This window comes from Lepidochelys kempii, chromosome 2 (genome assembly GCF_965140265.1).
Source record: "Lepidochelys kempii isolate rLepKem1 chromosome 2, rLepKem1.hap2, whole genome shotgun sequence".
In the NCBI taxonomy this organism is placed as follows: Eukaryota; Metazoa; Chordata; order Testudines; family Cheloniidae; genus Lepidochelys; species Lepidochelys kempii.
In genome coordinates, this window is record NC_133257.1 from 69,469,802 (window position 1) to 69,495,141 (window position 25,340).

The window sequence follows — 25,340 nt, forward strand, 5'->3', positions numbered from 1 at the left end:
TGCTACTAGTTACATCTTAGTGGAATTTATCCATGCAGTGTTTCTATTCTAGCCACAGCTGGTCATAGTTCTGCTACCTAGTAGACAATAGGAGAGATTACTGTTCCAGTAATGGAAATTTTTAATAGCTCTCTGGAAAGAAGAAAAGTACTGGGGGAGCACGGGAATATACATTTAAGCACAATCTTAAAGAAAGGGACAGAGTAGAAACCAGAAACATATAACAAACTACTTTGACCTTGGTATTAAACAATATACAATAAGCATAAATTAAAGATACTACTATTATTAAACTACTAGTCTTACTTCTAATAATAATGTGACATTTTTATAGAACTTTTCGTGAAAAAGGGTCCCAAAACACTTACACACACACACACACACACACAAATCACTTCACCCATCATGGAAACGTAGTCCTTTCCAGGGTGGAATACAGTGGTTCCTTAACAGTATAGAACACTTCAGAAGAATTTAGGACAGGAAGTTAAAAATACCAACATGTGTATTTGTAGCTGCAAAGGGAATTTAGGTATTAGAATTTGGCCATGACACTTAGAATAGTACCTGTAACTCTTGCAAAAAGTGCCATAGGATTTTTAATTACCTTGAACTGGAGTCTAAGCCAAACAACAGCATCTCCAAGTCCAACACTCGACCACCAAATAGGGTGTAGGATAAATGTGAAATTATAGAATTCGAGTTAGCTTATGTTTGGCTCAGGAAATATGTGTGTGTGACTAGCAAGGAGAAGGAAGGCCTTGAAAATAATAAAAGTCATAAGGCCAAAGGGAAAGAAGCAAGGAGCCAATCAATATGGGTCTTTGCATCCTGGGGTTTAGCCCATTTGATTAAATGCTTATCAATGTTTTGTTATTGTTTGGATGTACTATTATTATGCTTACTATTTTGGCTTTTTAGGCATGTTTAGAGCAATTGTATAAGTACCATTTGGCCTTTAGATTTAATAAAGGCATTTATAATTAAATTAGTGTTTGTGGTTTCCCATATTAATATTAATAATTTCAGATATTATTAATAGTTCCAACATAGGACATTGGTTCAGTGCTGGCTCAGAGGGAAGGGTGGCACCTCCTGAATCGCAATCGCTACTTCCTGCAACATCATGGCTTTCCTGGGAGCTCCACCATCATGTTACGAAGACGAAGCCTACTTCATGAACGACATATAAGACCTCATCCAGACAAATACATAATTGAGAAATTTTCAGTTCATTTCAAAATGATTTTAGCACAATACCTTATAGCATATTAATAGGAAACTGTTCAGGTGTTGGAGGGCAGAACGTAATGGTAGACCACTATACTGGGGAAATGGTAGATCACTATACAGGACCACTATACAGGGGGGAAAAGCAACTTGTAAAGAGCAACAGTGATCGGTATTGTACACAATACTTTTTGGGTCAAATTTACCCAAAAGCATCTATGGGTTAGATTCTGCCATTCTTAGTTATATTGAGAAAGCAGATCTCCTGGACTATTTGTGGAGGAAGGTACTACATGTAGTTAGTTAGAGTGGTGGAATCTGGCCCAAAGACTGAACTTACAGTTTTGCACCCTAACCATTCACACCCAAAATGCTGAAAATGCAAACCACTTGCAGGTGCTAACAAAAGGATGCAGACTTCTAACTACATAATTGTGCCAGCAAATTAGGCAAACGTCTATATTATTTGCATCTGCAAGTAATTTGCATTCTTAAAACTGCAAAGGCAAATAACTGGCACACAGTTTTAGCAGCCTATTTGAAAAGTAAGCCCTTCAATAACAAATGACTCACAGGAACAAAGTACAAACAAGTTACTTTGTGGGTGACATCAAACTGAATGAGCAAATGCAGGATGTACAGGAAGAGAATTAGAAAGAATTGCAGTATAGCACAGGAATATGAGCAGATCAATGGCTCATATATTAAACGTATTAAGTAAAACTGTAAAACCATGAGATAACTAGAGAGAATATAATAAGGGTTGAATATAACTTTTCAGTGGATACCTGTCTGAATATTCCACTTAGAGTAAGAAAGATGTGTATATTGAGTAAATATAAAGCCAAAACAAAATCTCTTCACCTCTTTGTAATAGACCTTCATCTCACCATCTAGAGAGTTTTGGCTCTGGTTATATACAGACTATCTACTCTGTCTAATTTAGAATGGAAGCTCTAAACTCTTGGGGCAGAGACAATGTCTTACTCTAGGTTTTGTACACACTAACAATGCTCAGTAAATAATATTCTTATAGTAAAGTTAGTAATGGAATGCATGTTTTGATTAACTGATATACATGTTATGGTGTATTTGTAGAAAGATCTCCATAGAGAATGTCAAGCAGAGATGATCTCATCAAAGAATCCAACCAGGGATAACTACAGCAATTCCATCCAGGTGGTCATTGAGTGGATTGTGAATAGTAAGCGTCCTTTTGCCCAGATGGAGACTCGCACAGACACCAGCTCCAATGGACACTGGCTATAGTCAGACCTACTCAAGTTCCTTTGTGTTATGGAGCAGCTGGGTAAAAGGGGATGTTAATGCTCAAGCCCACCTGAGCTAAATTTGAGAACAATGAGGATCATGTGACTCTGTGATAAGGGGTATAGCAGACATGGATCCAGGGGAGAGACACGATACTGCAGTGATTTATTGAAAGCTGGAAACCTCGGGCCAGAAAAGGAAGCTGCTTTTATCTACAGGCTGGACACAATGGCACCTTAGCTGCAATTTCTAAAAGTGAAATTGCCTGTGTGTAGTTTTGCTGTTTATTTGGCCATGTCTGTTCAAGGTAAACTGGACTTGTTTGCATACTATAGATCAGTGGTCCCCAAACTGGCCCAGGCTCCCTAGGGGAGCAGAGAGGAACGTTTAGGGGGGGGAGAGATAAATGGGGGGGGAACCTGGGCCAGCCCCCATGGGAGACAGGGAGGGAGCGCTACGCTTCCAGCCCCTCTCTGCCCCTAGATCAGCTCTGCCCCCAGATCAGCTCTGCCCCCAGCCTCGCTCCTCTCCCAGTCCAGTTCAGCCCCCAGTCCTGCTCTGCCTCCAGGTCAGATCTGCCCCCAGTCCCACTCCACTCCCAACCCTGCTCCACCCCCAGCTCTGGTTGTGCTCCACCCCCGGCCCAACTCTACCTTCATTCCCTCTCTGCCCCAAACCATCTCCACCTCTAGCCCCTGCTCCTCCCCCATCCCCGCCTTCAGCCCATGCTCTGCTGCTGAAGAAGCCTTGGTTGTGCAATAATGGAGGGGGGGGCGCAGCCATATTCCGTTAATGGTAAGGCGAGGCAGGGGGCGACTGGAAAAGTTTGCACACCACTGCTGTAAATAAATAACTTACACTAGGAGATATCCCAAATCTTTGCATCATTAGCTTCTCTTCCTGACATTCTCCAAAGATCCAAATCTGCTGCTACTAGTCAGCAAAGGGCCAACAATATAACACATTTAAAATTGCTACCTTTTTCACATTGCCGTATAATGTCAGTCATAAAACTATCATAATTAGAGCCTGATGGGCTTGGCTCCCCAGTCTAGTGCAGCAGTTTAATTCCAGTGTAATTCCATTGATTTCAGTGTAGTTATGCCAGCAAAAAACTGCTGTAACAGAGTAGAGGATCAGGCCTTTGCTAAAAAAAAGCAGAGGAAATATTGGAAAATACACTCTAAGCAGAACCATTGAATGCAAGCCAATAGACATTTCTTTAACATTATGAGAGGGATTTGTTAAACTGAGTTTAGACTGCTGAATCTAATATGAGGGCATTAAAAGGATAGAAAAAGGTCTAGAAAAGGGCAACATGATTTAGGAGGATTAATTAATACAGAATGGTTGGAAAAACGAGGATAGCACTTGCTACTAAACTGACCTTTTGGAAAATATACGATTGAAATCTTCAAGTAGCTATATAAGGATTCTTTAAATAAGCTCTAAAATCAAATGGAAAACCCCAGGACCTAAGGTCATGGACTGAAAAATTGAAACAAGGGAGGTAAAATGCTTTCATGCAGAGGACGGTGAACTTCTGAGAGCCTCCATCAAAGACAGATGTAAAAGCAGGTACAATAGACATGTTCAAAAAAGAACCTAATGGTTACTTAACATTAAAGACTATTACAGGAGTTCAGTGAGGAGAGACAGCACTTAGGTACCTAGTTTGTACCTTTTCAGGCCATAACAATTCAGTGTTTTGCTAACTATTGAGATTTTATCATGCACCTTGTGTTATCTGGTGTTTTTCTTAAAGTCCCAGGTCCTGGAGTCCAGTGATTACATAAGAAACTGAGTTAACATTTAAAAAATAAGTAATCTATCTCCTATGATTGTGGCAAAAAAGCTTGAAAGGTGATCAAAGTGCATCATAATGTCTCAATAACACCTGTCAGGGATGGTCTAGATAATACTTAGTCCTGCCATGAGTGCAGGGGACTGGACTAGATGAGCTACCAAAGTCCCTTCCAGTGCTACACTTCTATGAAAAAAAACAGAGAATCCAAACTGGATTATTTTTTAACATCTAATGATTGGCGAAGTGGGGCGGGAGGGTTTGACTCATGGTTTTTGAGTTATGTGGGATTGGCAATACTGTTTGATCTCAGGTGATCAATGAGAGTCATTATGGTCCCCATCCTGCAAGCACTCTGAATGTGGAACTCCTATTTACTTCAAAGGGATTTACCTGCATGGATGGCTTGCAAACTCAAACCCTAGAGGTCAACATTATTTGTCAGTTTTGCCCACTGTATATATTTAAAAGTGTTGCAGCCAGTTTTGTTTGAAAGACTAAATTGATGTTGACATCTTAACATGTTTGGGAAGGTGGAAGAGGCATATCTGATAGTATTAAAATGGAAGAATAAGAAACTAAAAGTCACAGCTCTGTTACTGTTTGTCTTTTCTCTCCAAATACTATACTTCATCATTTCAAACTCAACACTGTTCAGAGTAACTCTATTATCAGAGTTTTAAAATGGTCACCCTCACTAGTTTAGACTCCTAGCTAATAGCAGATGAATTTAAGATGAAGTATAACTTACATTTTGTTCACTCAGTCTGCATATGAGATAAGCTTTTTTCAACATTTACAGTTGTTGTGTGATCATAATGACACAAATTGCCCAAATTATTTTCAGATCAGGTAGCTGCTATTAGTTTACATAGCTGCTATTTCATGTGAAATTTTCAGCAGACTCAACGATTGTTCCCCAAAAGCTGTAATTTCCCCACTATCTGGCAAGTGATAAATGCAAACATTATGGCATGGAGACATTTTAGTCATGAGTCCTCTTCCACTTCTTCATAATTTACTCTGGTATTTTATTTCCTTGATTTGAACTGATACTGTAAAACATACCTGAAAACATACCAGGCAAACACTGTATGCAAAAATTATGCTGAGAGTTTAAGTATTGGAGGTTTAGGCCCCAATGCACTACTCATACGCATAAAGTGATTAATGCATAAATGTTTGCAAGATCAAGGCCATAGACTGATATTAAAGTTGCCCACTAACTGTACCTGTGGCCACAATACTCACTGTAACCAGTGATGAGCTGCCAAAATTTTAATAACCGGTTCCCTCCTCACCCTACGAGGGGGTCGTGGACCACCCCCGCCCCCTGGAACTCCTACCCATCCAATCCCCCATGTTCCTTGATGCCCTCCCCCGGGACCCCTGCCCCATCCACCCCCTCCCCTGTTCCCTGACTGCCCCCAGAACTGGGCAGGAGGGTCTCGTGGGCCACTGTAGTGGGTGCCCACCGCACCCCGCCCCTAAGAGCCAGAGGGACCTGCCAGGGGGCGAGGTGGGGAGTCCCGGCAGTGCTTACCTGGGGCGGCTCCCAGGAAGATTCCAGCAGGTCCCTCTGGCTCCTAGAGGCAGGGTAGCGTAGCTATGGGGGGAATTGGGGGAGTGGCTGCTCCCCCCACCGATCACATCAAAAGTGGTGCCTTAGGCACTGACTCCCTGGGTGCTCCGGGGCTGGAGCACCCACGGGGAAAATTTGGCGGATGCAGAGCACCCACCGGCAGCTCCCCGCCCTGTGCCTGGCCCCAGCTCATCTCCGCTCCACCTCTGCCTCCTCCCCTGAACACGCCGCCCCGCTCTGCTTCTCTGCCCCCCCACCCCCGGCTTCCCGCAAATCAGCTGTTCACGCGGGAAGCCGGGGAGGGCTGAGAAGCAAGTGGCGGCTTCGCGCTCAGGCCCAGGGAGGCGGAGGTGAGCTGGGGCAGGGAGTGGTTCCCCTGCATGCCCCCCGGGTTACATGCTGCAGTGCGGGCGGCCCTCCTCGCGCCCCCCTCCGCCCCTGCTCACCTCTGCTCCAGGGCCTGAGCATGAAGCTGCCACCTGCTTCTCAGCCCTCCCAGGCTTCCCACGTGAACAGCTGATTCACGGGAAACCTGGCGGGGGTGGGCGGAGAAGTGGAGTGGGGCGGCGCGTTCAGGGGAGGAGGAGGAGCAGAGGTGAGGTAAGCTGGGGCCAGGCAAGGAGCTGCCGGTGCGTGCTCTGCACCCACCAAATTTTCCCCGTGGTGCTCCAGCCCCGGAGCACCCGCGGAGGTGGCGAACCAGCTCCAGCTCACCACTTACTGTAACCATTATGTTTACAATCTCTTTCATGACAGCACCATCACTGCTGGCAGGGCTTCTGGAAATGACACTAAAGCAGTAAAGAACCAACATTTCTAACACTGTAATACAATGGTATCAAAAGATGCTAGAAAATCAGATATATTGCATTTTTCAAGAGGTTTGAGAATATAGGAATCCCTCAAACAAAAAGTCCTCTATGCAGTCAGGTATCCTGTGTCCGATAATAGTCACAGTTTGAGCCAAATTAGTTCAACCATTTTTGATGTATTCAAGCATGGACAAAATAGATTTTTCCCCTTTATGTTCACATTACACAGTTTGCAGTTAGATAATTTGAAAACAAATAAAAACATCAACATTTCTTGTACTGTATAGCTCTTTCAGATCAAAAGCTTAAGCCATGTTTGAAAAGAGTTCTGCAGTTTTAAAGTCATGAGTATTTAAAATAAAATTGTGAGCACTTACAGATTTTTTTTTATCTTCTAGTTTATTTTCTTTTTCCTTTTTTTTTTTTTTTTGCATGACACAATTCCGGCCACATATGTCAGTCTTAAGCATCCGTCACTTTAATAACTATTGAACAGATTTTCTTTGAGTTTGTTTAGTGTGACCAGATGGCAACTATTACTCCCGCTCCCCCGTCCTGATTTTTCATGCTTGCTATCTGGTCACCCTAGTCACAACGGGATCAAACCAAGTCACGTCTGAAGAACGCTGATTCAGTAGGTGTAAAATGATGAACACTGGAAGTCAGTAAGGCTGTCCTGAACTGCAAGGAAGGAGTCCCACATGTAATGGGAGTGATATGAGAGAAGGCATGATGAGGAGATAGGAGAAGAAGATAAGAAGAGGCACTCAGATGTGAGGGCTAGTAGGTTGGGAAGTGGGGGAAAAATAAAACCTGAAGCGTAGAGGCAAAGGCAGAGTTATGCAGAACCTTGAAGGGTGAAAAGTCTGAATTTGACACGGAAAATGAAGGGAAGCCAGTGAAGGCTAAACAGGGATGAAAGCATCACTCTGAGCAGGAAGATTATTTTAGTGCCAGCATTTTGAACTGACTGACCTCATGTAAGGAGACAAGCAGGAGGAAAAGTTGTCAAAGTCAGAAACAGAAGGAGATGAAAGAAGAGATTTTAGAGATTGAAGGAAGAACTGACAGTAACTGGTAGCAGTCTGGATTTGAGGGAATGGATTGGGCAGGTAGAAGGTGGCAAGGGAAAGAGGAATCAAAATCAACTCCAAGGTTTCAAGTCTGTGTTGGGAGGATAATGGAGTTTTGAATGGAGAAAGCAGGGAGAGGACACCATTTAGAGGGGAAAGATGCGTAATAAAGATCAGTGGCAAAGAACAGCAATAAAAAATGCAATGAGTTTAGATTATAAAAGTTCTTTTCCATTTGGTTTAATGTTTTTGGCAAATTATTATTACTTTTTAATTAAGTGAATTTAGTGCTGGTGAAAGGTACCAGATTGATTCGAAAGGACTGGAGACAAATTATAAAATCGCATCAGGTTGTTGTTAGGTAATATGCTGCACATTATTTGTTTGGTTGGGTAAACGACTTGCGATGTGGTTTGTCCAGTACTTGTAAGCAATTACCCTTGTAAATTGGAAATGCAAATGGCTAGAGTTTCATTTTCTGGTTATGGAGAAATAGAAAATCCTTGGGCAGCCCTGCTGAGTTTATATTGATGTTCAATTTAAATGAACCCCAAATCAATAGTTAATTTGTAACTATAAACGTAAAAAAAGATTAAATTTCTAAAACCCATATAATGAATATTTTTTACTCGCCGCATATATTTTAACAAAGATGGTGTCCCTGTAAAGACAACAATAGCAATAGTGTACCACCACTTTTAACAGGGCTGTACTAATGCCCTGTTTCGAGCATATTCCCAACAATATTCACAGGAGACATGATTCTCCACTACCTTGCATCTTGGGTAGCCATTTACAACTGGCCAAAGTGAGTGTACGTATCAGAATGGCAGTATTTTACACTTCCTTGGCACAGTTGTAAATGACTGCCCAGGAGAGAATCGGGTCCTGAGAGGCAAATTCATGCCTGACGCAACTCCACTAAAGTCAGGCATTCATTTTCTTACTGCGCCAGTATGTGGCCTTTATGCCCCTAGGGGTTCCCAAGAGAGACCCTGTGGTTCATGCGAATACCTGTTTCCAGACGATATGGACCCCAGTTCCACCTGCACAGCCCTAATTTACGTAACGCTTTAATCAGTGAGGGTGCTATTTAAATTGCATACTATTCTGGAGATGGGGAAAAGGGCAAGGGGGTGAGGGGGGATGAGTTTGCCTCTCTGTCTTTCCCAACATTTCGATGGCCTGTGCTGTGTAGTAGATCAAAACAGATGATCTAAAAGTTCTTTCTGGCCTTAAAATCTAAGAAAAAAAATTTCCCCGTTCCAATCTAGATTGCTTTTTGGGGAAAATGGATTACTTCCTAAAACTATTAGTTTGTTTACATATGTTGGAATTAGTTGACTGTCACTGACTAAGTGCGGGATGACCCTTCTATACATTGAGCCACTAATTCCTTGCATTCCTACTACCTCATCTCACATGCAAGTTGCCTGAACTATAACACACATAATGTCTAGTTCAGGGGCCTATGATGCCAGATCATAGCTGAACCATCATCCTGTTAATGTCAAGGGAATTCTATAAAGAAGTGATAAATTAAATAATTTTTCCAGCTCCCTGTGCTACTATAAAAGCCCAGAAATGTGTTTCTTTGTTCTTTTTAATTGTTGTATGTGTTTTTTCTGCTCCACTTATAGAGAGTCGTGGTGTCATCAGAAATGTGGATAACCTCTGATGTCCTTCAAAAGATCCATCCTAAAGTTATACATTGCAATTTTAAAGAGAGTAGCTCAAATCTGGTTTAAGCAACAACTACTCATTGGCCCAGATCCTGGGCTGCAACTACAAAGCATTTTGTGCAACTTAGGAGTGGGAGACATTAATCGTATTTCAAGCTATCTTGGTGTTCCCTGCTCCTCAGTCAATGTGTGCCTTTTGGTTGCTTTAAGTAGCACCAGTTGCCAGTGTTAGGGGGCAGTTGCAGCAGCCAAGCACCACAGGAGCATAGGGATAAACTGACCACATCCCTTGGCCTCTGGGAGAGAAGGGGTTTTGTCAGAACCATCACATTTGCTCTGTGTTGGGAGGGATTGTCTTGTGGCTGGTCACACTGGCTTTCAGGCAGCTTTGCACTGGGAGGGGTAGGTATGAACAGCTCACAAAGCAACCCAGAATACGGCCCTTCAGGTTTAATAAATATTTGTTATAATGTAGGCAGCACATACTTGACAAAAGCTCCTTTTCAGACATTCCAATTGCTACTTCTGTCCAGGTGTCTCCATCATCCTGATCTTCAGAGAGCCAGCAGTCTACAGCCAGACGAATCTCCCGGTCAGAGGTATGGGCCATTCTTTCAAGTCTCACCTCCTCAAGGTACCAGCTAGGATCATTTCCACTGTTGTCATGACCAATGCGGATTTTATACAGTTGCCCAAGACCTTTGAGATTAATCTTGAACAGCAAAAACAGAAAGAGAGTCTGTTATAACATTTCCTTGTATTAGTTCATCTTGTATTGATAACTGTGCTTATAAATTGAGCACACAATTAATATGTGGCCGTGGGTTTGTGCCTCTTGGAAAATGAGCCCTTACTCCATACTGCATGAGACTGTGAGAGTGGTAAAACATGTCAAGCAGTATCTGTGACAATCAGGGTCCAGACACCCCAAGGGGAGAACAGGGGGTCTGAACTCCAAAGAGGAAAAAAGACCTTCATTGTCATGGTACCTAACTGCATAAGTAAGTTAATTGACTACAGTGGTCTATGATATTTTTAGAATGAATAAGGGGATTGGACAATCTGGTCCATTTTTTAGATCTCCAGAAACCATCTCTTTTTGTGGCTGAGGATTCAAAGTTTCTTTTTCAAAATAAAACTAAATAAATATTTAAATAAAAAGGCATTTTCCTATCACTGCTGCATCAGCAGGTACATTTTGCAAGGCACTTTGTCGGCAGGGCATTTTTAACTATTTCTACAACTCATCAGTCTTCAGTGGACCCTTCTATCTTAATTTTTTATTTTTATGTGCGTTGGTGTCAGGCGTTAGCTGTTTCTGCAAGTGCTGACACCCACAGTGTAGAGAATTTAAACAGTAAAACACAACCATTATGCCTCACAGAATATTGCAATATTGAAATAAGAGCCACTTTGTCTGTGGCTGCAGGAGAAGTTTGCTGAGCAATGCAGAAGGCAGCAACCTAAACACAAAAGCAGGGTTAAGCACTTTATAGTCTCTTATCTTCCATGATGGCTTTGACAGCTGTTGATATGGAGAAAAATCACAGAGAACAGTCTGACAGAAAAATACCTGGTTTTCTTTCCCTGTCATACCAAACTGATAGTGTTCAGCATAAAGGCTGGTTAGGGCAAACTAGTTAAGATAAACATGATCCTATTAGTCAGCATCACTAAAAATGATGAGGGCTACATTTTATCTTAAAGGCACAGCCAGCACTACAGAGGACTGTGTAATGATCCTACCCCAGCACTCCTAGAAGCATTATTCATCAAGCAGACATAATGCCCTCCAGGAGCACAATGGGGATGGTTGCCACTTCACCATCTCTTCACAGGATGCAGGTTGTGCTTCCTCCCTACATGGGTCCAGCTCTTAGGATCTGGGCGGAATAGGGTCATGTCCCTTTCCCTCTCCCTCTTGAAAGCTTTGCACTGTCAGTGACACTAGGCTGGCATACCCTGGTGCTTCCTGGGCACAAGGACTACAGTTGTGCCTGGACTCAGCTCTGGGGCTCATGGATGGGGTAAAGATTCCTGAATCCTCTTCCACCTCTCTTGTATTACAGAGCCAAGCCAGGCACAGTTAAAGGCATGTATGGCTTCTAGGACATTCTGACATGTGCAGCTATGGCATTATGTATGACACTAAATCTATACATGTGGCTGAAGTTAGCAGTGTGCCCACATTAGCATCATATGTTTAACCAAAGGTATTACCTGCAGCAGAGATTTATGGCATTTGAAAGTGGGTGGCCAAAACTGACAGAGATATGGGGTATGGTGCTGATACTGAGAGCCAGTGGATGGCAGCAGGCAAAGATCACACAATCTGGCATGAAGGAAGTGCAGGGTATAAAGTGAGCTGGGTCTAACAAGGTTGCAAACCTGTCATCCAGCCTCTAAACTTTAGACTCGTAAGGTGAGGGAGTATTATAAACATATTTAACAAAGTGTCTGAGCTCCGACATTTTGTTGTGAAGTATGTAAATTGCATTGTTAGAGACAGACCTAGCACTTTTTTGAGATCAGTTTAAGCACTGGGCAATGCCTGTTATCTGCGGTGCAATATTGTTAGAGGGAATAAAACAGTTTCAATCCTACAGCTCCCGTACCAGGCTTGAACTCTGGCTCATCTCCTGCATCAAGCTCTGAGGCAGGTGTGAGTTCCATCTCTAAACATGATACTCCCATGACTCTCATTCTTCTCACTGGAGGTGCCTCTGGAGTTGGAGTCACTGATACCAAACCACTAAACAGCCCATCCCTGATATTTTTTTTTTGAACAACTGAAGCAGCGAACTGACTGTTAACCAGTTGGAACTGTTATTGAGAAAGTCTGCAATAGCTATTATTGCTATCTTTGTGTAGTGCCACAGAAGAATGAAGCCATGCCTTTGTCACTGATGTTTAATTTTATTTGTAGTGCTATTAATATCCCAGAATCAATGTCAAATTGAGTGTTTTGTTCAAAGGCAAGGTTAACGTGGGAGACAGCGTTCCAAACTGGACCACTGTGGGAAGCTGTATATTGTGATTCCATTTGGGCAGACCGATAGCACAATGGGGTAGGGAGGATTGGGGAGAATGGGTGGGGACAGCACAGGAAAGCTGACCAAGGAAAAGACAAAGGGCCAGTGTGAAACAGAGACCAGTAAGGGAGCAGGGGAATGATGGGGCCTTCATCTTGATGAGGGGAGTGGACTCTTCCCCATTACTGGGTAAGCATCTGAACAGTCAGACAGACAAGATGAAAAGGTGGTTCAAGGCAAATGAAGGTTGGGAAGAGCTCTATGCAGAAAGGAGAGCCCAGGGCTGTCAAAAGCACGAGGTGAAGATCCTGGAAGTGACTATTTCAGTCTGTTTCCACTAAAGTTCTGTTTAGCTACTCAAATTAATGTTTCTGCTTATATGTGCTGGAAGTAGAGGTGCTCGGGGTGCTACCACATCCCCGGGCTTGAAGTGATTTCCATGATACACAGCGTCTTCAGTTTTGTTCAATTGCTCTCAGCAATTATAAAAATTGTTCCAGCACTCCTTTTTCTGTGCTTTTATAGTGCTTGCAGAACTCCCTGACATTCAGAGTGAAACATAAGGGGGCACAACTTCACTGAAGTCAAATTGCATCCATGCATGCCAACTGTGAATTTGACCTGTAGAGTTAAAAAGCAAACAAATGCAGATGACTTGACAAAACAGCAGAGGACATCTCTATCCGGTCTATTCAGAAAGGACTGGAGCGGAGGTGTTGGAATTTTTGCATGCAGGACCTAATAAACATGCACAGAATATATCTAAAATCAAGTTTTTAAAATTGAAAGGTTTGTTAAAGAGTAAAATTCATGTAAAGTATAGAGCATTGTCACTTAAAAAATGTGCTTAATATTCTTTCCACATTCAATGAGTGGATTATTATAGTGCATTCTTGTGCCAAGAAATTCATGTTCATTTTTTTTCTGGAAACTAAGGCAGGAATGCTAATGACAGACCAAAAATCAGGTTATGTATGATGTTCTGAAAGGACATACAAAAACTTTACAAGTTTAGTCCATCTGTTGTTGTAGTTTGGGGTGGGATCAATTTATCTTGCTGTCAGATCAGATCTCACATCGGTCTCACAGCGGTACTGACTTACTAAAATGTTGCTGTTTGCCAACTGGAATGCTGTCAAACATATGTCAGATTTAGCTCTTGCGGTGCAATGCAGATAAAAATGCTCTCACAATCACACTGTACTGCTAACAATTGGTTTTTTTCCATCTTAAGGACTGCATCTTGAAGTTGTTCCTTCATTTCCAAGGTTGACTAAATCATCTTGAACTACTGCACGAATCAAATGCAAACTGGCATTTACAAATCTACTTCCACACCCAGAACATTTTGTAAGTTGTTGTAAAGTTGACTTGTTTCCCTAGTAACTAAAATGCTCACAAAAACTCTTCTAGTCTCTTTCTATTATGGTACAATGGCTGCAAAAGTAACAGTCAGTTTTATGTGGCGCTTGTCTTTCTGGCATAGCTGCAACAAAAGGTCTCAGGGAGCAGAAAGGATGGGTCTTGTGGTTAAAGCAAAAGACTGGGAGCTAGACACCCAGGATTCTATTCCTAGTTCTGTTCCAGACTTTTTGAGCAATGATTCACAGCCCGTCATGCCTTGGTTTCCCAACCAAGCAGGCTAATAATACTTACCAACCTCACACGGATACTGTGACACTTCCTTCATGCACTTTGAGATTCTCAGGGGAAAGGCACAGTGTAAGGTATTCTTATCTGTTAATATTAAATATGCAGCTTGTTTGAATTTCATTGCGGCCAAGTCTGATTTTCACATAGTTTGAATGACAGAATAGGAATAATGGATGGTTGCTCTCCCATTTGACTTCTGCAAAGCAGGTGTTATTGCTCAGGGATAATGTGACATCATATACAGGTTTCTACTCTCCCTCTGACATGTGCATAGAACCCCTGTTGACGCCAGTGGCCTGGCATTTGGTGATTTAGGTTGGCAAAATGACTGAGCTATAAGAACTTTTCACTCAAAAGCAGAACCAAATCATCATAGAGGTTCAAAAGTCACTTGGTTAAACAGTACTAAAAATGTGATTGCATGCTCTCTCTTTCTGTGAAATCTCCAGGCTGGATTCTAGTAGAGTTTGCATTTGGATCTAGAGCAAAATTCCCCCACCATTTAGTAAGTACGGATTTTTGTTTGTTTGTATGTATCTGGAATTTTGGTGTGGCCCATAATAGCCAAGTATGGATCTGGATCAAGAGCTAAACTTTCACAAAGATCAAGGGTTCTCAGATCTGGGGTTAGAGGTTCCAATTTCTGGGCTAAATATTCTGAACCAATCAGATCCTCCAAACTTTGTAGGGATTGTCTGTCAGTAGTTACCATAACAGGTGTCATGGAATCTCCCCTCATAGAGTAGTGTCAAAGCATCTAAGTCTTTATCTACAGCTCATTTATTTATTTCAATTTTGAAACATTCTTAAGCATAGACTGCCAATTGTGTAGATTTGTGCCAAACTGGGTTATGAGTGCTGAAGGTGACAGGAAGTTTAACCTTATGCAGTCACTGCTCTTGCAAGACATAGTGTCAGCACTTACAAACCTTAACAACATCGCTGTCAGTGCAATGACAATAGAAATCCATTCTCTTTATAATATTTTTCTTCAGTGTTACATGTAATAAGTGCATTTACTAATCCATCAGTCAACATTCTTTACATTTTAACAATATTTTTAATACAACTATGTACTATGCATGGAAATGATGGACAGTACTTCTGCACAGCTCCAAATGGCCAAATTTTCAAATATAAGTGCCTCATTTGCACCTACAATATAATACACATGCAAATGGCTAATGGATGCATGCAAATACATAGTCTGCATACATAATTCATTTTTATTCCATACAAATGCACATTTCTCTTGTTAGTGACTTGTATTACTCTTGGACCAAATTCTGTTCCCACTGAAGTCAATGGAAGCTTTGCCATTGGCTCAGTGTAAGCAGCTTTGGCCCTATATTTTTGATAGTGAAACTTACTGAGATTGCTTATACCTGAAAACTTGATCCTAAACCTTACCTGAGACCTTACTTTATGAATAAAGGTTAACTTATCCTAAGAGGATGCAAGGACGTTATTTATCAAATACTATACCTTTTATGTTTCAAAAAGATCTACATGGTTACTAGTACACAAGTAGTATTCTCACTGAAGTCACTTGGACCTGTTCTCATGTAGCTGAGGGCAGAACTGATTCCATAACATTTAAGGAACTGAAAGCAAAATTAACTAACTCTCATTTCAACAGGAACTTGTTCAGTAGCAAGGTACTTCAATATAAGGATGGATAGTCAGTGCACATGAAGATTCCTTTTGGATAGGAGAGCCATGTTCAGCCTCTCAGATCTGGTGGGGAGAAGGATAAGACTACAGAAAGTATGCTGTAATTAAATACAGGCATTTTGCAAAGAGTTAGCACAGGACAACATTCAGATGAGTCAACACTCCAAGACAAATTCATCCTTTGTATAACTCCCCTGAAGTCCCAGTGCCTAACACAACTAATAGAGTTTATGCTCGACAGGCAGCTGATGAATTTCCCATAAGGCTACATCATCAACAGAATGGCAGAGAAGTCATATGTAATGGCTGGATTCCCAAAAGTAATAGAAATCATTGACTGTGCTAATTTACCTTCTGCAGATAATGAAGAAATCTATGGGAATAGAAAACATTTCCACATTGTGAGCATGCAGCTGGTATGCAATGCCAGAAATATTATAACTACTGTACCGGCAGAGTACCCAGGGTCCGGCTGATACTTGTATTTTCCATGTCTGAACTCAGCCAGATTCTTGAATTGTGGCTAATGAACTTGGCATAGATACACATTAATCTTAGAATTAGGACATGTTGCTGGTACTCCCAGAGAGACTCAGGGGTCTCTGAGCAGAAGGTAATATGGACATATGAGGAATGGGCTGAATCATCACACAGAGATCAATTTGTAAAATTTTCCATGTTCATACAAATCTTGTTCCTAAAATTAGGTCAGATAACAGATACTTAGAATAACTGTCACCATACTGCAGCAGCACATTTAAGCATGGTCTGGTTTCCTCTAGCTGCCCTCCCATCCTCTATCCAGCCTGTCATTAGTCCAAGAGAACTCCCATTCACTTGCTCCGTGTATAGGCTATCAATATCCAGATCTCTATCCACCAGAAATGCACAGACACTATTTGTTATCCAACAAACTAGAAAGAGTGTCTCTCTAGTACCCACTACACATTGGTTATGGCAAGGGCAGGCATTTTGATTCCTCCAAGTACAGCCAATAGAAGAAAGTTGTCTCAAGAATGACACTACTGGAATTACTGTTTTGATTTTAAACTACAATGAGCCATGCTGATACTGAAGGGGGTAGCCAGGGAATTAGTTTGGTATCCAATACTATGATATTGGTCATTGGACAGACGTTCAGCCCCAGCACACCAGTTATGGGGATGTTGCCCCTTAAGGTTAGTGTTTGGGAATTCTGGGAAGTAGACTTCCCCAAGTGGGCCTGGGAGTCTTCAAATGAAATGGGTTCACTGGAAGGAGTATATCACCAGGAAGGGGACTAAAGGATCATGAGGTGATTCTGGAAGAAGTAGATGGAGGTCAATATGTGGGAATAGCAGGATTGGGGCTCTCCACAGTGGCTAAGCAGATGGCCTGTGAACATTGTCTGAGAGGACCTTACCAGAAAGAGCAGATAAGATAGGCTGTACAGAAGCCTAGAAGGGGTCAGGCCAGGTAGGATAACACACACCACTCTACCTATTCTTTCAGCACATACGACCATGCCATGACCATCAACATAGCCAAATGCTTGAACAAGATCATCTTGTGGCTCAAGAACAGCTGGTTGAAGCTGAACTTGAGAAAGTAGAGGTGATGTTGGTGGTCAGAGAAATATATTTTGCACCTTGGCTGCAAACTCTTCAATCACCTTTGGTTGAAAGCACACTCACACACACACACTTGGTCAATTCAGTCCATAATTTGGGACTACTCCTGGATTCCTCACTGATACTAAGCTCTCACATAGCAGCATCTGCAAGTAATGCTCTCTATTATCTCCAGTTCTCTTGGAGACTCCATCCCATCCTGGCCTCAGTTATACATGCCTTTGTCATGTCCCATCTTGACTACAGCAATGCAATATATCTGGACATGAAGCCATCAGCCCTTAGGAAACTCCAGCTACCACAGAACACTGCCGTGTGTCTCCTCAGCAACAAAGGCTATCACAAGTACATCAAAACTGTCTTCCACTCTGTGATGGAATGCTAAACTGTATTATAACATGTGTAAGATACCTTACCTGAGCTGGTTAACAGCCATACCTGTAAGTGCATTAAAGTATCTCAAAGACAACACATCTCTTGTATCTCTCTCCATGATGGAAGATCTGTAGCCAGTCCAAATCTGGTACAGAAGCCTGACCCGCTAGTAATAGCCCTGCAACCTACCATGCACAAGGAGTGCATGACATGGAGTCAGAAGTAAAGGTAGCCTAACTAGTGCCAGAGGAGAACAGAAACAGAAGGGGACAGCAACAAAGGTTGCAAACCAAAGAAAAGAAAAAAGCAACAAAGGTTGTAGAATCAATCTCATCAATGTGCCCCTCTTCAATGCTCCAGAGACCTTCACTTTGACAGACCTTCAGAATGGACAGACTGGAAGTAGCATTTTGCATGTCTATTGAACTCCATCAGGAAACTGAAGAAATACTGGTATTGTATTTAATTTTCATGCTATGGGGAAGCAGGTAGAGCATATCTTTAAATCCTTTGCCTTTACTGACGACAATTGCAAAGTAACTGTGGAGGAGTTCTGGCGATGTTTGATACATACTTCATACATCAGAGAAATGTGGTTTATGAAACGGCATGCTTTCACAGAGAATTCAAGAACCAGGGGACTCTGTTGAAGCTTTTATAAGAACTGTGATTTTGGGACTATAAAATTTGAAAATATGAGAGATAGACTGGTTATTGGGTTTACAGACAAAAGTCTTTCAAAGCAGATACAATTAAAGACAGGTTTAACCTAACACACAGCTACCCAGATAACAAACGAGACTGAGCTACTGAAGCAGCAAAAGAAAAGGCCCGAGCAACTTGAAAATCCTGAAAAAACAGAAACTAGCTTAGAAGCAGTAAATAGATACAGCATGATTGCTAAAAGTAATTATAATAAAACCCCTGAGACATTGAGGGACAAGTCCCAGGCTAACAGCAAAACCTTTCAGACTAAATACACAAGAAGTGGAAAAATTCATAGCTCAAGAGATGAGTGTTGAGCCAAAGGTGCAAGAAGTAGTAAGCGCATAAAATATGGACATTTTGTAGCTATTTGCCACACTAAAGCAGTCAGGGTACTACTGACTACTGCAGATAATCAAGAACCATTGTTTCTGGGATTTATCACATGGGATGACAGAGAGCCTGCCTGGAGAGTTAAACTGAATATTCATGGAAAGTCTATTGACTTTAAAATTGACTCAGGAGCTGACAGACATATCAGAACTGACATATAATCACCTTCAACCCCTTCCAGAGCTGAAGTCACCTGACACAGTCCCAACTATCCCCGGAAGTATTCTGAACTGTATGGGCCAGTTCACTGCAGGAACTAATTACAAAGACAAAAGCTTTGCATTCAGAGTGTATGTGATCAAAGGATCAAAAACCAACAACATTCTCAGCCACAGAGTAGTAGCCATCATTGGCCTAGTGAGAATAGTGGAAGAAATCAAATGGAATATTTGGTGACATTGGACTTTTTAAAGGAGATCCAGTACAAATAACCTTAACAGGCAATAGAACTTGCAGGATTCCTATCCCTTTGCTTCATAAAGTGGATGCTGAGTTAAAGAGAAAGGAACAGATTATGCCAATTATTGGCATAATTGAGAAAATGTCTGAGCCAACAACATGGTACTGGTTATAATGAAAAATGGAAAAATACAAGTCTGTATGAATCTTAAAAGACCTAATGAAACAGCTGAGAAAGAAAAATATATCTTCCCAACACTGGATAAATTCCTCCCCAACATGAAAAGAGCTACAGTGTACACCACATTGGATGCCTTGAGAGCATTCTGGTACCAAAGAGAGTGCTAAATTGACTACATTTAACACACACTTTGGAAGATTTTGCTTTCAAAGATTACCTTTTGGGATTACCAGTGCACCTGAAATTTTCCAAAGAAAGATGGGAGAACTGTTAATGAACACAAATGGAGTTTAATTTTCAGAGACGATATTTTGATATATGAGTCATTGATGGAAGAACACACCAAAACCCTCAACAAAGTTCTAAGCATAATCAGTCAGTCCAGACTAAAGCTAAACAAGGAAATGTGCATCAAGTTTTTGGGACAGACAATAAACAAAGATGGAATCAGTCCTTGCCCTGAAAAAATAAAAGCAATTCAAGAATTGACTGCAGCAAACAAATCTACCAAAACTGAGACACGTACTGCAGATGATAAATTACTTTGGTTGATACCTACAAGATCTTTCTACAGTCACAAAACCACTCAGAGAAGTGTTAAAGTCCAACACATCTTGGCTAGGGAGCCAAATCAAGAAATTGCCTTCAAAAAAGGTAAGAGTAATTATCTCAGTGGCTCCAATTCTCAAGTACTATGATGTGAACAAACCCACCATGGTCTATGTGGATGTAAGTGGCTATGGCCAATTGGTACACTGGATCTGAGTGGAAGTCTGTTGATTTTGCTCTTGCACACTCACAGATGCAGAAAAATTATACGCACAGATTGAAAAGGAGTGCCTGGCAAGAACATGGGCATATGAGAACTTGTACAGATACCTGTGTAGACTGGATTCATTTACACAGGTAACAGGCCATAAACCATTTGTAACCCTAATCAATGGAAAAGACCTGGGGCAAGCACTGGTGAGATGCCAATATCTTTTGATGAGGTTAACGAGATTTAACCCAACTGCTAAATATGTTCCTGGAAAAAATCTAATAGTAGCAGAAACTCTGTCATGGAGCTCAGCATCACACTCAACTACCCGTGAGCTCCAAGATGATGTAGCTTACATGGATGCTGTGGAGGCATACAGATCAGTGTCCGAAAAGAGACTACACCACCTACAACAAGTAACCCCCACAGAAATGCAACTTTTAAAAGTTCTAATTTACATTAGGGCCAGCTGGTCCAAGTATCCAGAGGATACTAAGGAAGTGACAAGAGATTACTTTGTGGTATGTGGACAATTAAATGAGTCAAATGGACTCATAACTACAGGCAACTGCATCATTATTCCAAACACAGTGAGAGGAGAATCCTAAACCTCCATTCCTGAAGGACTCCCAGGACTAATTAAATGCAATGAATGGGCCAACCGGTCAGTGTGGTGGATGGGCATCACCAAGGACATAAAGAATAAAGTATCTGCAGGAGAACATTGCAGAACTAACAGACCAACACAACACAAAGAACCTTTGATAGCAATGACAGACATTGCAAGAAACTAGCTGCAGATTTATGTGAATTCAGAGGACATCATTACCTGGTCATTGTGGGCTATTTTTCCAGGTATGCAGATTCCACAATGGAATTTAAGTCATTCCAAACAAAATATGATTTTGATCATATTACTAGCAGTCCACATTATCCACAAGCGAATGGAGAGGATGAGAGAGCTGTACAGACAGCCAAGGAACTCCTACAGGAGGAAGATCCATTCCTTGCTCTTCTGAGCTACACATCAGCATGGATAGTGGCTACTGGATATAGTCCAGCATAAATCCTGATAGGAAGACAGCTCAGAACTACTGCTCCAACTTTGGAAACGTAGCTGTCTCCAAAGTGGCCAGTCATGAAGAGAGTAGCCAAATCAGATAAAAAAGACAAAAAAAAGCTTATGAACACTTTTATAACAGACATCACTCAGAGAACTGCCAGATCTAGAATCTGATGACTATGTTTGTGTCAAACTGGATGAAGAAAAAGGAGAACCCAGCTGTTGTAAAGAAAAAGAATTAATTGCCCATATCATGTGATCAAGACCAACAGTGGAGAGTTCAGAAGAAAGCATTGACATCTACAGTTTATTCCTCAGAAAGAACAATCAACAGAGCAAACTCTACAGATGTAGGATGGAGAACAAGACGATGATGACTCAAAGGTTCCAAACTGACCAGAGATAATTGTTGCAGCTAATGGACAGAAAGATGACCAAGTTATGTGTTTCTACATAATTATGTGTTTCTACATAATTAGAAAACTAGTATGATTTAGAGATACTTAGACTGATACAGATTGAAATTTAAAGATCATATGATAGTATAAAATTTGCAAATTATATGAATGAAAAGCTTAAAGGTTGAGATAAGATGTATCTGTATTACAATGTTCAGACAGTAGGTGGCACCATGTGTAACATACCATACCTGAGCTGGTAAAAGCCATAGCTGAAAATGTGTTAAAGCAGTGGTTTTCAACCTGTGGTCTGCGGACACCTGTCTAAGACTATGTCTAAGACATAGTCCACAGTCTATGTCTAAGATTTCCAAATAGGTCTGCATCTCCATTTGAAATTTTTTAATGGTCTGAAATGTTTTAATTCCAAAATGGTCTGCAAATGAAAAAGTTGAAAACCAGTCCATTAAAGTATATTAAAGACAACATCTCTTGTATCTCTCTACATGAAGGAAGCTCTGTAGCTAGCCCAAATCTGGCACAGAAGCCTGACCTGTTAGTAGCAGCCCTGTAACCTACTGTGTATAAGGATTACATGGCACAATCTCCATATGGACTTCCTGTAGACTATCCAGTCAAGTTGAAGGTCTTGGTCTTTGTCCTCCAAGTGCTCAGCAGCCTGGGCCAAGCATATCTAAATCGCCACCTAAAGATCTGGGATGAAGCAACAACTCCACTCCCCAGGCACAATGGAACTTTCCACCACACAGATGAAATTTGTCTAAGCAGGAGACAGAAAAAAAGTTATCCAGGAAACTACAGGCTTGTGAGTTTGACCTCAGTTGTATGCAAGGCCTTGGAACAAATTTTGAAAGACAAAGTAGTTGAGGACATAGAGGTAAATGGTAATTGGGATGAAATACAACGTGGTTTTACAAAAGGTAGATCGTGCCAGACCAACCTGATCTCCTTCTTTGAGAAGATAACTGATTTTTTTAGACAAAGGAAATGCAGTAGATCTAATCTGTTTGGATTTCAATAAGGCAGTTGAGTTCAGGTCCACATGGGAAATTGTTAGTTAAATTGGAGAAGATGGGGATCAATATGAGAACTGAAAGGTGGATAAGGAGATAATTAAAGTGGAGACTACAATGGGTCATACTGAAAGGTGAACTGTCAGGCTGGAGGGAGGATACCAGTGAACTTTCTCTGGGATTGGTTTTGGGACTAATATTATTTTAATATTTTTATTAATGACCTTGGCATAAAAAGTGGGAGTGTGCTAATAAAATCTGTGGATGACACAAATTTAGGAGCTAGTGCCAATATGGAGGAGGACCAGAATATCATATAAGAAGATCTGGATGACCTTGAAAACTGGAGTAATAGAAATGTGATGCAATGTCATAGTGCAAGGTCATGCACTTAGGGACTAACAAGAAGATTTTTTGCTATATGCTGGGGACTTATCAGTGGAAATGACAGAGGAGGAGAAAGACCTGGTGTATTGGTTGATCACAGGATGAACTATGATCCACCAATGTGACGTAGCCGTGAAACAGGCTAATGTAGTCCAAGGATGCATGAGGCGAGGTATTTCCAATAGATAGGGAAGTGTTAGTACAATTATACAAGGCACCAATGAGACCTCATCTGGAATACTGTGTGCAATTCTGGTCTCCCATGTTTAAGATAGATTAATTCAAACTGGAACAGGTGCAGAGAAGGGCAACTAGGATGATGGAATGGAATGGAAAACCTAACTTATAAGAGGAGAGACAAAGAGCTTGACTTGTTTAGCATAACCAAAAGAAGGCAGAGGGGAGATATGATTGCTCTTTAGAAATACATCAGAGGGATAAATACCAGGAAAGTAGAGGAGTTATTAAAGTTAAGCACCAATGTGGACACAAGAACAAATGCATATATACTGGCCACCAACAAGTTTAGGCTTGAAATTAAATGAAGGTTTCTAACCACCAGAGAAGTGAAGCTCTGGAACAGCTTTACAAGGAGAGCAGTGGGGGCAAAAAACTGGCTTCAACACTGAGCTTGATAAGTTTATGGAGGGGATGGTATGATGCGACTGCCTACTATGGCATGTAGCTGATCTGCAACTGCTAGCAGCAATACCTCCAAAGGCTGGTGATGGGACACTAGATGGGGAGGGCTCCAAGTTATTACAGAGAATTCTTTCCCAGGTGTCTGGCTGGTAGGTCTTGCCCACATGCTCAGGGTTTAACTGATCATCATATTTGGTGTCAGGAAGGAATTTTCCCCCAGGTCAGACTGGCAGAGACTCTGGGGTTGGTTGGTTTTTTTTGCCTTCCTCTGCAGCATAGGGCATGGGTCACTTGCAGATTTAAACTAGTGTAAATGGCAAATTCTCTGTAACTTGAAGTCTTTAAATCATGATTTGATGGCTTCAGTAACTCAGCCAGAGGTTATGTATCTATTACAGCAGCGGGTGGGTGAGGATCCATGGCCTGCAATGTGCAGGAGGTCAGATTAGATGATCACAATGTTTCCTTCTGCCTATGAGCTTTCTCAGGTGCTGGTCCAAGACTGTGGAATGAACTCCCATGGGAACGAAGGCCGCTCAAAAAACCTCACCACCTTCCACTCTAGGTACAAGGTACACTCCTTCAATCTTGCCTTCTCTAATATAAAACAAAGCAGCATTCACATTTAAAGAAACAATCCTACCAAACCAAAACACTGCACATGCAATTCTTCCCCAGGAAGAGAATGAGAGAGAGAACAAACCACACATGACAGATGTTAGTAATGCCGCTTAACACATTACTGGAAGGCACTCAGATACTACAGTGATGGAGAGGTATAAGAATAGAATAGAATAGAATAGAATAGAATAGAATAGAATAGAATAGAAAGCCAGCTAGGGAAAAGTGATACAAAAGCTGAAGACAACCATTGCATCCTTTGGGTCTCTGGGCTGGCAGCCAGAGGACAGGGAAGGCCTGGGTTCCCCTTCAGTGCCACCTGAAACTCTGCATAGACGGGAAAAGGACTGACCAGGCCTTGAAAAGGGGACCACAGAGTCAGGCAGCCTGGAGAGGATTGGAAAAGAACTGTCAGGGGGTGGGGGGTCCTGAAACAACCACTGAGCCTGGGGAAAGAGCTGTGATCCAACGAGAGGCAGGAAGAAGATTGTTTAGTTGTCACAGAGATCTGGCTGAGGAGCGAAACTTGAAATCAAGCATTTGCAAGTTACCATACTAGCAAGAGAAGGCTGAAACCCCAGTCGGGGAACTATTCTACAGGAGAAACTGAAGCATGCCAGTGTTTCATGCTGGAGGTTGACCTATATTCAATCACCTCATGTACTGAGGATAAATTAAGTTTTCTTTTTCCCCAGAGACCTCATAGGAGAGGTTTAGATGAGGTCTTTTTAATGCTGTTCTCTCTGTGGGTCTGATTCTTGGAACTGATTAAACTATGCTTGGTTCAGGACTCAACTCATTTAAAACTAAATCAAGATGTTGAGAGCAAAATTAATCAAGCAACCAAAGGACATGAAAAGAAGAAATTCTTTAATTGCCTATACACCAGTGTTAGGAGCCAGGGTAACAAACAAGAAGAAATGGAATTGCTCATTTATAAGCACAAATTCGATCTAGTTGG

The 25,340-nt window shown here is 41.6% G+C and overlaps 1 protein-coding gene across 1 annotated transcript in view; it reads right to left on the reverse strand.

The window, feature by feature from the left end:
- RP1 (RP1 axonemal microtubule associated) overlaps window positions 1-25,340 on the reverse strand; it is a 295,171-nt gene that overhangs the window by 150,694 nt on the left and 119,137 nt on the right. Inside the window, exon 25 of the mRNA XM_073329615.1 lies at window positions 9,939-10,164. Coding sequence (XP_073185716.1) covers window positions 9,939-10,164 — 226 coding nt within the window. The remainder of the gene's footprint in view (window positions 1-9,938; window positions 10,165-25,340) is intronic.